The 17839-nt window shown below is 43.9% G+C and overlaps 1 protein-coding gene across 2 annotated transcripts in view; it reads right to left on the bottom strand.

The window, feature by feature from the left end:
• The window catches only part of uggt2 (UDP-glucose glycoprotein glucosyltransferase 2), a 400098-nt gene that overhangs the window by 257494 nt on the left and 124765 nt on the right, over positions 1 to 17839 (bottom strand). For both annotated transcript variants that reach the window (XM_078545909.1, XM_078545910.1), the window contains exon 11: positions 429 to 489. In XM_078545909.1, coding sequence (XP_078402035.1) covers positions 429 to 489 — 61 coding nt within the window. The remainder of the gene's footprint in view (positions 1 to 428; positions 490 to 17839) is intronic.

The following is a 17839-nucleotide window of genomic DNA, read 5'->3' as shown; positions in this document are numbered from 1 at the left end:
GTTCCCCTCAAAGTCCAGGATCCAGGTGCACACCTTTTAAAGGCAGTTGTAAATCATGCCTTTCTGAAATGAGGCCGACATGGGGTTTAAATTTGACGTGGGGGGTGATTGCGGCACGTGGCCACAGTAATGATATGCAAATATATTCAAATTAAGTTCCCAATGTCCAATGGTGAGAAACGCGGCCTGCCATTGACAAGGGGAGGAGACAATCATTTCCCGGATTTACATCACTGCGAAACGTGCCTAGGGCCTTCTCGTGAGATTCTCCCATCTTACCACCGAATACGCCTGTCCTGATCGAGAGCGGAAAATCCCGACAATTGTATCTTACTTTCTCGTTAGCTTTAAAATCAAACTTAATAATATTTGAACAGTTGTCTAGATTCATGGAGATGCAACAGCTTCTAAGGCAGAAATAGGCCTACCTTTTGATTTGCCGCTATTTCATTTCGCATTTCCTGGTTTACAGCTATTCTCGTCAGTGATCTGTGGTAGAATTCAAATAAAACACTTCAGAACTAGAATATTATATGAAATTAATCTTTTCCACTCTAAAACTTTCCCTTTTTTGGAGCCATGTCTGATACACTAACTTTAATGCTGGCACTGTAAGCTCTGCCCAGAGAAGGTGATTTGTCGCTTTTCGTGGCCATTTAAATTGTGCATAACAAGTAAATTAAAATGGGCTGGATTACAATAGTACAAATACAATTCCAAATAACTGATCATGTCAGCTTCACGCAGAGTCAACATCTGCTTCCCAAGACCATGTATAAGGGTTGGATGGCAGAGTGTGCTCTGGGGTGTTACTTGAAAAACAACAGTGAGTTATAACTGCATAAAAAACCCAACAATTTGTGGTGTGGAAGAGATGCACCATGGGTAGGATTTTGCATATTGGGTCAGGACCCTGACATCTGGGTTAAATGCACTGCATCGGGAACTGTCATTAAACAGTGATTTTGCCTTGATTGGTCAATTAGTGGCCAAATGGCCACTTGTTGTCCAAGTAAGGACGGTGGGCAGGCTCTCGTAGCTAGAGAGCCAATAAGAGACTTTCCAACACGATAGGAGCTGCAGCATGCCATTACAGGTAAGGGTAAGAGAGGGCATTTCTCAGCAACTTTTTGAAAAAAACCTGAAATAAAAAATGGGCACATCTGCCAGACATCATTGCAGAGGGGGATTTCCCTCTGGTAAGTGACCTTTGACACACCTCAAACTTATTTTAAACATTCCAATTCCAATGCAGCTTCTGAGAGGATGGCTCTCAGGCATGATGGTGCCAGCAAACTGGCACACAAGCCAGCGGTGCAACATTACACACCTGGCCACTCCATTTCCACCCCCATACTGGAGCAAACATTCGGTCTCAGAGATACAAATTGCCATTAATTGTGTCATGACCCTGCTAGCAAGGCCAGGAGCTTGCAGTCTACAATTGTCAAGAATTTGATCATTTGTGCCATAGGCGAGGATTTTGACCTTGTCGGGTGGACGCAGCGGGCGGGCCTGGGAGCGGTCGTGAAGCTGACCATGACCAGGCCCAAACATCAGTTTCACGCTGGCTGGCCAATTAACGGCCAGTTGCGAGTGCGCGCAATGAAAGCTCCTTGAGGCACAGAGCTGAAGATTTTAAAAATCAGAGATAAAAAACTTCACTATGTTAAAAACATGTCCCCTCATGTGACTCTGTCAAATGAGCAAGGACATGCAATAAATGAAGTGTGAAAATTTTAATTCAATTTTTAATTGCTCTTGGAAACCTCATCCCGCCTGTGGATGAGGTTTCCTAAAAAATCCAAAGGCCGCTTGGCCTTTTCGCCTGCCCACCAACCGTAAGGTTGGACGGTCAGTGAAAAATTTCATTCAGTTAGAACTTTAATGGACTTAATAGGTCTGTTAATTGTCGGCAGGCGCGCTGCCTACTCCTGCGCATGCCCGCTGACCGAAATATCGCACAAGTGCAAGATGATGTCTGGACGCTCGCCCAACGTCATCGTGCGTCATTTTACGCTCGAGCTGGTCGGACGCGTGCCCATCTGCTCAGTGAAAATTTCTGCCCATAAATGTGAGCTAAATGTACTGCAAAAACATAGGGCTGCTCTTTCACTGCGTAAAAACTTTTTAATGGGATGATGTATGGTCCTGGCATGTCACTCTGCCTTGGAGGCCCAGGAAGGTAACTAACTCCTACAGGTATTAAATTGTTCATAGCGTTTTTTTTATTTAAAACATTTGCTTACTTTTCCTTTCTGTTTTATTTTTCTCCCTCGCTTAATCCAATCATTTTTCTTTCTTTTTCTGCATCTACTTTGACTCTAATTTATCCTATTTCCTTCTCCATTCTTTGCTCTCTTCCTTTCTCTATCCTTAACTGTAATTAGATAAGGAGAGTCTTTAGATAAGGAGAGTCAAGAAGGCTGAAATCAAAAAAAATTCACCACCTCTTCAAAGGTCCAGCTTGTAGCCCAATGTGTGAACCTCCAGGTGGACATTATTTTCACCAATCAAGTAGCCAGAACATCTGGCTTCACTCAACATTCTAGCCACTGAGCAAGTGAACAGATAAATGTGAGAACTTCATTGGGGCTGGAAGTCTCTACCCATCCTAAACCAATGCTTGTTTAAAGTTGGTGGAGACTTTACAAAGCACATAGAACCTCTGGGTAAGGCTGGGACTTATCCTAATTTGCAATCCACCATACTTCCTGACATTGAAATAAAAACAGAGAATGCTGGAAATACTTAACTAGGTCAGGCAGCATCTTAGGATCAGAGTCATAAAGGCACAGAAAGAGGCCATTCAGCCATCAAGTCCATGCCGGCTCTCTGTAGAGCAACTCAGGCATTCCTATTCCCTGACTCTATCCCCATAGCCCTGCAAGTTTGTTTCCCTGAAGTGCCCATCCAATTTCCTTTTGAAATCATTAATCATCTCCACTTCCATCACCCTTGTAGGCAGTGAGTTCCAACTCATTAACACTTCCTGCATAAATTGATTGTCATATTTGTGCAGTCTATTGTCTCCCTGTATCTATAAGAAGTCCAGCAAGAGCATCTCATTCTCACAGGGCTCATCAATAGCAAAGCAGGCACAAGCAAACAAGGCATCCATCAGCTGCAAGATGCACTTCTACGCAATAGGTTGTGAGATTCTACAAATGTCATCAGCAGATCCCTGGAAGGGGCAGGAGGCAAATATTCGGTGTTGTTGTGATGTTGACCACCACTAGCAATGTGTGCCCACCTGGTCCACTTGCCAGGAGATTCACGTTAAATGGAGAAGCTGGCAAGTTCCTACCAGCTTCCCGACACATCGGCATTTTTTTTGCTTTTATAACGTATGGCAAAGAAATGTGCACAGAAACCCATCTACTTTGGCGGATTGAAACTCCCCATCAGGTGTAGGATGACGATCACCACCAGAAGTGGGGTTGAAGCTGGATTGCCCAAGAAAAGGACTGCCAACACTTATAGAGTTAATGGTTACATTTGGCCCATGACACCTGTACCAACTCTCTGTAAGAGCAACTTAATTAGTCACACTCAGTGCCTTTTCCATTAACCCTGCAAATTTATTCTATTCAGAAAATTATCCAATTCCTTTTTGAAAACCACAATTGAATCAACCTGCACCACATTTTCAGGCAGTGCACTCCCAATCCTAACTACTCACTGGGTAAGAAAGCTTTTCCTCATGTCACCTTTGATTCTTTAGCCATTCAACTTAAATCTACTCTTGACCCTTCCACTAAAGGGCACATTTTCTTCTTATGTCCATTCCCCTCATGATTTTGATTCTAAAATATTATTTTAAAATTATTAATATTTATATTACTATTTTGGCCCTTCCAAAGGAGGCTACAGGAGCAGCTTAAAGTTGTTGCCAGTAGGGGACATCCAGAGGAGTTTTTAGCATCTTCAGCCAGTGAGTGCTTTAGATGTGCCATAAAATGTGAGTGTAATGAACACAAGCTAGATGCAAAGCTTTTAAAATAACTTGTATTTGCTGAAATGTAGTCTAGAATGAGAGGCCATAGTTTTAGGCTAAGGGGTGGTAGATTTAAATCAGAGATGAGGAGGAATTACTTTTCTCAAAGAATCGTGAATCTGTGGAATTCGCTACCTCAGAGTGCAGTGGATGCCGGGACGCTAAATAAATTTAAGGAGGAGATAGACAGATTTTTAATTAGTAATTGGTTGAAAGATTATGGGGAGAGGGCGGGAAATTGGAGTTCAGGCCGAAATGAGATCAACCATGATCGTAAAGAATGTCGGGGCAGGCTCAAGGGGCTGAATTGCCTACTCCTGCTCCTAGTTCTTACGTTCTTATGTTAAGTTCTTGCCACAGGCTTTAAATTATTGTATATTTTGGTGTCTGGTTTTAAAAGAAACAAATTGTTTCATTCCATGAATATCTAATGGCCCAACAAGGTTCTGAAAATTATAAAAGTCCGGTTCTCTAAATGCAGTTATTTTTCCTTCTGATTTTAAAATGGAAACATCAGTTCCAACTCACTCCAAATCAACTGGAATAACTGACATCACAATGAGCCTATTATTTCAGTTATTGTTCTGGAATAGCCTTGGGATGATGTTACCCTGTCCACATTAAAAACAGTAAGTATGATGTGGTGGCAAGATGGCAAAAGCAATTCAATTCCCTCTTCCAATGGATTGTCAATGGTATCACAATGGAGCTTGTACCTAAAAGCAAAGTACTTCACAAGTATAATTGGATATATTTCTTGCATATTGAATATTTCCACAAAACTCTAATTTATAAAAATGCTTCATGAAAGCAAGTCTCTTTTCATTTGATCCATTATTTAAAACAAAAGTGAAAATTAATTTTTAACTTAGGGTTTGCAACCTGCTACCTCAATATTAAAAGTCACATTAATCTAAACTGTTAAGAGAGGGAGGGAAACAGGAGAGATTATAAACAAGAACTCAAGAGTTCTATAAGATCATTTTGAATCCTACATTCATCATTTTAGATACATTTATTTGAAATGCCCAAGCGATTTTCAATAGGATAACCATCCAAACATCAAATCCACACATTAGATGCACAACTAAGCTTGTGTAGCATATAGCTTGACAATATCTTCACTAAAAGATTAACAACATAATAATTATGTAGTTAAAGGTTTAGTTTACAGACTTTAAAGGCTAAATTTACAAACATACATTTATCAAGCAACTGCATTAACTTTCTGTGTGTTCTACTTAGAAAATACACAATGATAGACCTATAAATTCAAGGAGATCTATATACAACATGCAAAGATTTAATACATAAAGGCAAGGACATGAATCATAATTTCTGGTTGCAGTTAACATGAAGGATCAAAAGGAAAGCTTTTCTATTCTAAACAAGAATGACCCAGTTATACGGTTGTTAAAGAGGGACAAAACATTTTTCCTTTTTTTCCCCCCCAAATTAAGGTAACTGATATGCTGCTTACAGCAAGGAGGAATCATCCCAGATTTACACTAAGTGCTGTAGCGAGCAAGTAAAACGACGTTTTACCCATTGGCCATGATGGTGGGTTTTCACGCTGTATCATCCCAAACCCGCCACATTATTTATGCATTCCCGGAAAACATGCCGTTTCGATGGCAGGCAGGCTCTCATTCATCCGCCCGCCTGCCCTCACTTTGCTGCTTCTTCACACCAGGCGCCATATTTAAAGTCCAGCCGCACGCACACATCTCAGTATTTCCAGGTCATGCCTACAGCAGGGAAGATGTCCACAAAAGACAAAAAGACTGCAGTCCCCAGGTTCAGCAACGTGTCAGTGGAATGCTTTTGGATGTGTGGAGGCCTGCCGTGATGTCCTCTACCCCTCTCAGGCCACAGGATGGGCAGCGGCATTACGACCAGGCTTAACAGGCAGTTGCAGCAGTGTCAATGCCAATGCCCTACAAAAGAGGACAGCCACCCATTGCCACTACAGGGTGAATGGTCTCATCCGTTCCACCAGGGTAACTTACTCTTCTCATCACTCTCAACTCACACACTCACAAACCCATCACATATCCACAGGGATCTCACACCTCAAGGGACAACATCATTATTTCTCACACACACCTTCACATCTCCATCAGGCTCTTATCCTCTGGAGCTCACATCCTCATTCCTGTCCATGGCGCCGTTCAACACACAAACATTCCATGAAGTGCCACTTGTCCTGCTCACACTCTTTCCATCTGTTTTCATGCAGGAGAAGCCTGCTCACATCAGCCGGGAGATGTCCCAGGCCGGGGGGCTAGTGGCCCATATTAGGCGCCTCACTCACTTTGAGGAGCATGCCATTGTGCTGACTGGTGAGGATGTGGACCCTGCCTGTGGTGACGGTGAGGTTGGCGGCGAACACCCACCTGAGGATCCTGCACCCCTGCACCACATCATCGCTCCTTCAATGCAACTGTGAGTGCTCTCTCTCCTGCTTTTGACTCTGTTGCCAAGCACTACTTATCTCGATTTTGGTTCACAGAGAGCTCTGCCAAGGGACCAACACCCTCAGCCATCCGGTCCCTCAGCTCCATCCACATCCTCATCTGCAGCCAAGAGGACTCCTCCTCCAGTGAAGAGGTGGAAATAAGCAGCCCGGAAGCCCCATCACCGCAGAGGGAGCAGCCAGCCCAAGAGTGATTCTGGAGGGAAACGTGTGCGCGCAGCAGGGCCTTTCTGAGCCTCGTGCAAGCACTCTCCCATGCAGTTCGATCCTTCACGTCTCAAACTCATCTTAATGTCCTGAGCATTTTCAATGCTGCCTGCTGGGGTTCACTTTCAGTTGCCATCTGAGCTGACCTGCATCTCCACCCACCCACTGATCACATTCCCATGCAGCACATAATCTCGCCCACCATGATTCTCGTTTCACTTTCAATTTGGACAGCATGGTGCTAATTCGGTTTTACTTACACTCCCGCATCCTTCACTCTCCCCCAGTCACTCATTTCCTTTCCCCCATAACAGGGAACTCCCCCCCAGCATCACATTCCACCTCCCCGCCCCAACCCTTTTCCTTCAGGGATGTCCAGGTGAATGTGCACATTCCCTTCCTTCCCAAAAATCCAACCCCCATCGACATTCACCTCCTTTACCTCCTCCTTCCCACCTCCAGGGTCCGTGTCTGCTTCGGGGTCCCCACCAACCACCCTCGCCAAGGTCACAGATGCCCCCTTGATCTCAAAATTCATATTTCCAGCAACTTACAGTGCAAAGCTAATTTGAATTAAGAGTGAGGAAAAATAATCCAACTCATGGCATTCACCATTAATGCAAATTCTCAGCCAGTACTTATTTAGTCCTGTCAAATTTGACTAGCAATACCCCTGTACCTTCACCTACAACTTTTTAAAAAATTAAATAGCCTAACTTACTAGTTACTCCATGAATAACAAAGTAAATACTTACAATTCCTTCCAATGTGAATACTGAAAAATAACTTTAAAACATCAACCCTTAGGATAGGGTCTTCTGATTTGGATGGTGGTCAGGGACAGGAGGCTGTGACTGTTAGTGAAGCAGGTAAAGGGACCCAGAGGACAGGAGTGTGAACCTCTGCAATTATCCAACAGATCTGAGGTTCTCTCAGCTTGTTTGGATAGGAGCAGGGGCTGCGGGGTGGGTGAGCTGACTGACCATGGCACTGTGGTACAGGAAGCTATTAAAGTGGGGGGAGCAAAAACCAATGTCGTGTAGTAGGGGATATATAGTGAGAGGGGTTGACACTGTTCTCTGTAGCAAAGAGCGAGAGTCCAGACGGCTGTGTTGCCTGCCCAGTACTAGGGTTCGGGACATTTGCTCAGGACTACAGAGGAACTTGCAGTGGGAAGCGGTGGATCCAGTTGTCGTGGTCCATGTAGGTACCAACAACGTAGCAGGACAAGGAAGGGGGTTCTGCATAGGCAGTGTGAGGAGCAAGGCACCAAATTAAGAAGCAGAACCTTAAAAGTAATAATCTTTGGATTATTATTTGAGCCACATGCAAATTGGTGTGGGGCAAAAAAGATTAGAAAAATGAATGTGTGGCTCAAAGACTGGTGTGGGAGAAGTGGGTTCCAGTTTGTGGGGCATTAGCACCTGTATTGTGGAAAGTGGTGGCTGTACCGTTGGGACAGTCTACACCTGAACCATGCAGGGACTGATGTTCTAGAGAGCCGCATGACTAGGGAAGTGGAGAGGGCTTTAAACTAAATAGTGGAAGCAAGGGATCAAATTTGGGAAGATGTAAACCAAAGAGTAGAGACAAGGCAAGAGAAACAGGTATTAATATGGGAAATGATAAACAGAACATGACAAAAATGAACAGGAAACAGGGAATACAAATCTAAGAGTAAATCAGCAGAGAAGGACAGACACTAAAAAAGTAATTTAAGGACAAAGTTAAAGGCTCTGTATCTAAACGCACATAGCATTCATAACAAAACAGATGAACTAATGCTGCAAATAGAAATAAATAAATACAATACTAGTCCATTACGGAGACATGGCTGCAGGATCATATAGATTGGGACCTGAATGTTGAAGGATATGTAACATTTAGGAAGGACAGAAGCCAGGAAAAGGTGGAGAGTGGTTCTGTTAATTAATGATGGTATTAACGCATTAGAGAGAGATAACCTAAGCTCAGGAAACCAGAATGTAGAAGCAGTTTGGGTTGAGATGAGAAACAATAAAGGCAAAAAGTCATTTGTGGGAGTGACATACAGGACCCCTAATTGTAATTACACGGTTGGACAGAGTAAAAAGTAAGAAATAATGGGAGCTTGTCAGAAAGATATACAATGATAATCATGGGGGGTTTTATCTACAGATAGTCTGGAAAAATCAGATGGGCAAAGGGAGCCTAGGTGAGAAGTTAATGGAATGTTTTCGGGATAGTTTCTTGGAACAGCACATTCTGGAGCCAACCAGAAAGCAGGCTATACTAGACCTGATACTTTGCAATGAGATGGGGTTAATTGATAACCTCATAGTGAAGGCACCCCTAGTTAGCAGTGATCACAATATGATCGAATTTTACATTCAGTTTGAGGGAGAGAAGAGTGGATCCAAGACTAGTATTTTAAACTTAAATATGGGCAATTATGAGGGCAAGAAAGCTAAAGTGAACTGGCAAATGAGGTTAAGGGATAGATGATAGAGATGCCGTGGCAGGCTTCTAAAGGGATATAAACAGAGTAGATACATTCCAATGACAAAGAAAAATTTCAAGGGGAGGACCCACCATCCGTAGTTAACTAAAAATGTTAAAAAAGAGTATCAAACTTGAAAGAAAAAGCATACAATTGTGCAAAGATGGGTGGCAGATCAGAAGATTGGACAGAATACGAAGAACAGCAAAGAATGGCAAAAAGATTAATAAGAAGGGAAAAATTAGAGTCCGAGAGAAAGCTTGCTAGAAAATATAAAGGTGGATAGCAAGAGTTTCTATAGGTATTTAAACAAGAAGAATTAGCGAAGTGAACGTTGGTCCTATAGAAAGTGAGCCTGGGCAATTAATACCGGAAAGTAAGGAGGTGGCAGATGAATTAAACGGGTATTTTGCATCAGTCTTCATTATAGAGGATACAAGTAACATCCCAGGAATAGCTGTAAATCAGGAAATGGAAGGGAGGGAGGAACTCAGGAAAATTATAATCAGGAACTCAGGAAAATAAGTGGTATTGAGCAAAATCTTGGAGCTGCGGGCTAACAAATCCCTGGATCATGATGGACTTCATCCTAGGGTCTTGAAAGAAGTGGCTAGTGAAATAGTTGATGTGTTGGTTTTAATTTTCCAAAATTCCCTAGATTTGGAGAAGGTTCTATTAGATTGGAAAATAGCAAATGTAACACCTTTATTCAAAAAGGGAGGGAGACACAAAGGGAGACAGGATAGTTAGCTTAACATTGGCCATTGGGAAAATGTTCGAAACGGTTGTTAAAGATGTTATAGCAAGGCACTTAGAAAAGTTTAAGGCAATCAGGCAGAATCAAAGAGGAATCATGTTTAACCAATTTACTGGAATTCTTTGAAAGATTCAAATGTGCTGTGGATAAAGTGGAACTGGTGGATGTACTGTACTTAGATTTCCAGAAGGCATTTAATAAGATGCCACATCAAAGGTTATTGGGGAAAATAAAAGCTAGTGGTGTAGGGGATAATATATTGGCATGACTAGAAGATTGGCTAGCTAACAGGAAACAGAGGGTAGCCATGAATGGGTCTTTTTCTGGTTGGCAGGATGTGGTGAGTGATGTGCCACAGGGATCAGTGCTGGGGCCTCAACTTTTTACAATGTATACAAATGACTTGGATGAATGGACCAAAGGTATGGTTGCTAAATTTGCTGGCGACACAAAGATAGGTAGGAAAGTAAGTTGTGAAGAGGACATAAGGAGGCTACAAGTGACATAAATAGCTTAGGTGAGTGGGCAAAGATCTGACAAATGGAGTATAATGTGGGCAAATGTGAAATTGTCCATTTTGGCAGGAAGAATAAAAAATAAGCATATTATCTAAACGGTGAGAGATTGCAGAGCTCTGAGCTTCAGAGGGATCTGGGTGCCCTAATGTATTAATCACAAAGGCTGGTATGCAGTTACATCAAATAATTAGGAAAGCTAATAGAATGTTATTGTTTATTGTGAGAGGAATTGAATACAAGAGTAGGGAGGTTATGCTTCAATTGTACAGGGCTGGTGGGACCACATTATACCTCGTGAAATAAATGCAACAGTAGCAACATGGATTTCAAACGGCTGAATGATAGGAAACAGAGTAGTGGTTAATGGATGTTTTTCGGACTGGAGGAAGGTTTGTAGCAGAGTTTCCCATGGGTTGGTGTTGGGATTTTTGCTCTTCCTGACATATATTAATGATCTAGACTTTGGAGACAGAGCACAATTTCAAAATTTGTAGACGATACGAAACTTGGGAGCATTGTGTACTGTGAGGAGGATAGTGTAAAAAGGACACGGACATGGTGGAATGGGCAAACAAGTGGCAGATGAAATTTAATTCAGAGGAATCTGAAGTGATTCAGTTTGAGAGGAAAAATGCAGAGACGCAATATAAAATAAAAGATACAATTCTAAAGGGGGTGCAGGAGCACAGGGACCTGGGTGTATATGTGCACAAATCATTGAAGGTGGCAGGACAGGCTAAGAGCTTGGTTAATAAAACATACAATATCGTATGCTTTATTACTAGGGGCATAGAGTATAAAAGCAAAGACGTTATGGGGAGAATTTTCTCCCCGTCGGGCGGGCTAGGCGGGAGCAGGTGGGCGCGCAGCTGATTGCCACCCGTGATTGGCTGCACACGGCCATTTTAAGGCCAGCCCAGCGTGACACGCACCCAGAAGCGCTGAGCACTCCCTGTGCGGACGTGGTGAGGAGGGAGAGTCAGGGCTTGCGCTCTTTTGCGCATGCGCGCTAAAGAGTGCAGAAATAGTGCAAGTGATTAACACACGTGCCAGGCTGTGCAACTACATCTTCTTCACCCGATGCGGGGAGGAAGGAGTACCTCCTCGTGAACCTGCACCTCGGCCTGGCCAAGTTGGCCAATAACAGGTCCAGGCAGCGGGTGATCGATGGGGCCGTCTGACCCTCTTCCACGGCTACGTTCATGGCCGGGTGTCTCTGGAGAAGGAGCACGCGATGTCCACCTCCACCAGTTTGTGACCTCTCCCTCTTGTTGTGTGCCAGCTTGTACTGCATGAATAGAGATGGAGAAAGTGTAAGCAGGGCACTTGCCAGGCCAGATGATAAGTATACTTGGGATGTGTGGGTGGTGAGTGGTCCTATGGATAGGATGAGGACAATGAAGATATGTGCGAGAGAGTGAATGGTGATGTCTCTTGAACTGGTTGTGCGTAAGGGCCCTGTGGTTATGTGATGGGTTTGTGAGTGTGTGAGTTGAGAGTGATGAGGAGTGACTTACCCTGGCAGAATGGAGGAAATCATTCATCCTATTGCGGCACTGGGTGGCTGTCCTCTTTTGAAGGGCATTGGCACTGACCACCACTGCCACCGCCTCCCAAGCCTCGTTGGTCACTCTGTTGCCTAACCTGCAGCCAGAGCTGGGGTAGAGGACATCGTGGCGGGCCTCCACGGCGTCCAAAAGGCGTTCCAGTGACATGTCACTAAACCTGGGAGCTGCAGTCTTTTTGCCCTTCCTGGACATCCTCTCTGTTGTAGTCCTGGGCTGGAAGGACTGAGTTGTGTTTGCACGGCTGAACTTTAAATATGGTGCCCGGCATGATGAAGTGGCGAGGTGACGGTGTGGTGGACGAATGTGATCATGCCTGCCATCGAAACCGTGTCTTTTCCGGGAATGCATAACTAATAACATCTTTTTACCCACCCGCTATTGCACTTAGTACTAATCTGGAACAATTCTGCCCATTATTTAACTTAAAAATAATTAAGACGATAAATAATTAGTTACTTAAGACATAATAAGGATGGCAGGGCAGATGACGTGCTGTGACTACAGAGTGTGGGCCTCCTGGATGCCAGTGTGATCCAGGCCAAACACATCTGCAGTAAGTGTCTGCAACTGGAGGAGCTTTGGCTCAGAGTCACTGAGCTGGGGCACTGCGACACTTCAGGGACGGGGAATGTTGCCTGGACACTTTGTTCCAGGAGGCAATCACACTCCTTCAGTTAGGATCTTCCCATTTGGTCAGTTGTCAGGAATAGGAGGGTGTGACTGCGAGTGAGGTAGGTAAGGGGTCAAGAATATAGAAATGGAGGAGCTTCAGTGCTTGTCATTGTCCAACAGGTCCAAGGCTGGCATGCATGAAAATGAGAGCTGCAAGGTTAATGACACCATTCAAGTAAGGGGAGTTAATAGGAATATAGTGGTAACTGGGGACAATATAGTCAGGGGTATAGACACGGTTCTCTGCAGCCAAGAGGAGGAGTCCAGAAGTCTGTGTTGCCTGCCCGGTGCCAGGGTTCAGGGCATCTGCTCTGGGCTAGAGAGGAACTTGCAGTGGTAATGGAAGGATCTAGTGGTCGTGGTCCATGCAGGTACCAACAACATAGGTAGAACTAAGAAAGAGGCTCTGCTTAGAGAGTATGAACAGCTAGGGGATAAATTAAAAAGCAGAACGTCAAAAGGTAATAATCTCTGGATTATTACCTGAGCATAGGGTAAATAAGATTAGAGAGTTAAATGCTTGACTCAAAGATTGGTGTGGGAGAAATGGGGTTTGATTCCTTGGGCACTGGCACCAGTCCTGGGGAAATTGGAAGCTGTACCATTGAAATGGACTTCACCTGAACCATATTGGGACCAGTGTTCTGGCGGGTTGTATAACTAGGGCAGTAGAGAGGGCTTTACACTAAATAGTGAGGGTAAGGCATCAAGTTTGGGAAGGTGTAATAAATTAGAGAGAGAGAGAAGAAAAGGCAAGAGAGCAACATAGCAATAAGGGAACCAGTGCTCAGAGTGTGATAGAAAGGGACAGAGCATACAAACTTATGTCTGTGTCAGTAGATAAGGCTAGAAGTTGTGAAAATGATAAAAAGCCAGAGTTAAAGACACTATCTGAATGTACACAGCATTCTCAATAAGGTAGATGAACTGATGACACAAATAGATATAAACAGATATGATCAAATTGCAATTACAGAGACGTGGCTACAAGGTTACCAAGGTTGGGAACCAAATATTCAAGGGCATTTGACAATTAGGAACGATAGACAAATAGGAAGAGGAGTTTAGGTGGCACTTTTAATTAATGATGGGATCAGAACATGACTGAGAGAGGATATTAGATCAGAAGATCAAGATGTGGAAGCAGTTTGGAAGGAGTGGAGGAAGAGCAAACATTCATGAGAGTTGCTTATAGGCCACCAAATAGTAGTGGTAATGTAGGGCACAGTATAAAATCAGGAAATTAGAAGTGCATGTAACAAGGATAAGACAGTAATAATGTGGGACTTCAATCTACATATAGACTGGACAAACCTAATTGGCAAAAATGCTGTGGAAGACATATTCCTGGAATGTATACAAGATGGTTTTCTGGAACATTATATTAAGAAACCAATTAGTAAACAGGCTACTTTAGATCTAGTATTATGCGATGAGAAAGTGCTAATTAATAAGTTCGTTATAAGGGAGCCTTTAGAGAAGAATGACCATAATATGATTGAATTTTACATTTAAGTTTGAAAGTGATGTAGCTCAATCCGAAACTAGGGTCTTAAATCTAAACAAAGGTAACTCCGAAGGTATGAGGGGCAAGTTGCCTGTGGAAGATTGGGAAAATACATTGAAAGGTAGACAGGAAATGGCTATCATTTAAAGAATTAATACATGTTCTACAACAAATTTACATTTCTTTAAGGCACAAAAACCCATCAGGAAAGGTGATCCAACCATGGCTAACAAGAGAAGTTAAGGATTGTATCAGATTAAAGGAAGAGGCTTATAAATTTGCCAAAATAAGTATTAAACCTAAGGATTGGAAGCATTTTAGAATTCAGCAAATGATATCCAAGAAACTGATAAAGAAAGAGAAATTAGAATATTAAAATAAAATAGTGAGAAACAAAAATGGACTGTAAAAGCTTCTATAGGTATTTAAGAAGGAAAAGATTAGTAAATACAAATGTGGGCCCATTCCAGGAAGAGACAGCATTTATAACGGGGAATAAGAAAATGGTGGAGAAACTAAACAAATACTTTGGCTGGGATTTTCCAGCCCCAAACCACCACTGAGATCTTCCGGGCCCGCCAAAAATCAAGGGACTTTTGACTGGCCTGCTGCATCCCCTGTGGCGGGACCAGAAAATCCCGGTCTTTGTGTCTGTCTTCACAGAAGAGGATACAAAGAAACCTCTCTGAAATACTAGGGACTAGCGAGATTGAGGACCTGAAAGAAATTGGTATTAGTAAAAAAGTAGCTCTGGAGAAATCAATGGGACTGAAATTTAACAATTCCCCTGGATCTGATGATCTACATCCCAGAGTGTTGAAAAAGGTGGCTGTAGAGATAGTGGATGGGTTGGTGGTCATCTTCCAAAATTCTGTAGATTCTGGAACAGTTCCAGAGATTGGGAGGTTGCAAATATAACCCTACTATTTAAGAAAGGAGGAAAGAAAAATCAGGGAACTACAGACCTGTTAGCCTGACATCAGTAGTAGGGAAAATGCTAGAATCTATTAGAAAGGATGTGATAACTGAGCATGTAAAAATTAATGGTAGGCTGGGCAGAGTCAACATGGATTTATGAAAGGGAAATCATGTTTGACAAGCCTGTTGGTGTTTTCTGAGGATGTACCTACCAGAGTAGAAAAGGGAGAACCAGTGGATGTGGTGCAGAAGGCTTTCGATAAGGTCCCACACAAGAGGTTAGTAAGCAAAATTATGGCACATGGGACAGGGGGTAATATATTGGCATTGATTGAGAATTGCTTAATGGACAGAAAACAGAGAGTAGGAAAAAAATGGATCATTCTCAGGATAGGAGGCTGTCACTATAGCAGGGTACCGCAAGGATCAGTGTTTGAGCCCGAGCTAATCACAATCTATATCAATGATTTAGATGTGGGGGCCAAATGTGACAATTTGAAGTTTGCTGATGAGACAAAACTTGGCGGGAATGGGAGTGGTGAGGAGAATTGAAGAGTCTTCAAGGAGATTTAGACAGGCTGAGTGAGTGGACAAGGAACATGACAGACGGAATATAATGTGGAAAAATGTGAAGTTATCCACTTTGGTAGGGAAAATGGAAATGCAGAGTATTTCTTAAAACAGTGAGAAACTGGGAAGTGTTGACATCCAAAGGATCCTGGATGTCCTTGTTCATAAGTCATGGAGAGCGAACATGCAAGTTCAACATGCAATTAAGAAGGCAAATGGTATGTTAGCCTTTCTTGCAAGAGGATTTAAGTACAGGAGTAAGGAAGTCCTGCTGCAGCTATTTTCTCTTTATTCGTTCCTGGGATGCGGGCATCTATGGCTAGGCCACCATTTATTGCCCATCCCTAATTGCCTTTGTTCAGGGGGCATTTAAGAGTCAACCACATTGCTGTGGGCCAGACCAGGTAAGGACGGCAGATTCCTTCCCTAAGGGCATTAGTGAACCAGGTGGGTTTTTACAACAATCAGCAATGGTTTCATGGTCATCATCAAGCTTTTAATTCCAGATTTTTTATTGAATTCAAATTTCACCATCTGCCATAGCAGGATTCAAACCCAGGTCCCTATAACATTACCCTGGGTCTCTGGAATACTAGTCCAGTGAAAATACCACTATGCCATCGCTTCCCAGAGCTTTACAGAGCTTTGGTGAGACTGCACCTGGAGTGCTGTTTAGAGTTTTGGATTTCTTACCTAAGAAGGATATATCTGCCATAGGGGGAGCGCAACAAAGTTCACCAGATTGATTCCTGGGATGGCGGGATTGTCCTATGAGGATAGATTGAGGAAACTGGTCCTGCATTCACTAGAGCTGTAGATGCAGGAAAGATGTTTCCCCTGACTAGTCGGGTGGTCTATAACCAGGGGGAACAGTCACAAGATAAGAGGTAGGCCATTTAGGACTGAGATGAGGAGGAATTTTTTCACTCAGAGGGTGGCGAATCTTTGGCTTTCTTTACCCCAGTGGGCTATGGAGGCTCAGTCATTGAGTATGTTCAAGACAGAGATCTCTGGATATTAAAGATATCAAGGGGAGAATTTTCTCCCCATCATGTGGGCTGGGTGGGAGCAGGCGTGGGAGATCGGCTGCGTGCCGCCATTTTACATGGCCCGCCCAGCGTGACGCGCACCCGGAAGTGCTCAGCGCTCCCTGTGTAGGTGGGAGGAGGAGGAAGGGTCGGGGCCTGCGCTCATTTGCGCATGCACGCGAAAGAGCGCAGAAATCTCCCTGAGGCACAGAGGCTGGGCATCTGACTCGGAACTGACAGATGCCTCTTTCCCATTGAACTCGGCTGAACCTGCATCCTCCTGCTGCAGGCACGTGTCCGTGCAGTGACCACCAGATTGTGAACATGAGCCTGCTCTACATCTAGATCCCACCGAGGTGTGTGTTTCTGTGCTGGTGGAAGGTGTGGGTAAGCGCTGTGATGGGTCTTCCAGGCTGCTTATTTCCAGCTCTTCAATGGAGGAGGTGTCCTCTTGGCTGAAGTTGAGGATGTGGATGGAGCTGAGGGACTGGCTAGCTGAGGGTGTCGCTCTCTTGGCAGAGCTCCTTGTGAACCAAAATAGAGATAATTAGTGCATGGCAACACAGTCAAAAGCTGGAGAGGGATGATGTGGTGCAGGATCCTCACGAGGATGTTCACAGCTGACCTCACAGTTGCTGCAGGCACAGTCCACATCTTCAACAGTCAGCGCGATGACACGTTGGTCAAAGTGAGTGAGGGGCCTAATGTTGGCCACTCCACTACTATTCTGGGACCTCTCCCTGCTGTTGTGAGCAGAACACATGGCACTGCATGGAATGTTAGTGTGGTGAGCGAAGACATGGAAGGGATGAGGACGTGAGCTCGAGAGGGTATGAGCCTGAGGAAGATGTGAGGGTGCGTGTGAGAGTAAGTGACGTTGTCCCTTGTGGTGTGAGATCCCAGTGGATGTGTGATGGATTTGAGAGTGTGAGTTGAGAGTGATGAGAAGAGTGACTTACCCTGGTGGAACGGATGAGACCATTCATCCTGTAGCGGCACTGGGTGGCTGTCCTCTTTTGCAGGGCATTGGCGCTGACCATTGCTGCCACCACCTCCCATGCTGGATTAGTGATGCTGCTGCTGATCCTGCGGCCAGAGCAGGGGCTAGAGGACATCACACCAGGCCTCCACGACGTGCAAAA

This window comes from Cetorhinus maximus, chromosome 7, assembly GCF_964194155.1.
Source record: "Cetorhinus maximus chromosome 7, sCetMax3.hap1.1, whole genome shotgun sequence".
Classification (NCBI taxonomy): Eukaryota; Metazoa; Chordata; class Chondrichthyes; order Lamniformes; family Cetorhinidae; genus Cetorhinus; species Cetorhinus maximus.
Note: the sequence above shows the minus strand (reverse complement) of the source record. Positions and strands in the feature narration are given on the sequence as shown.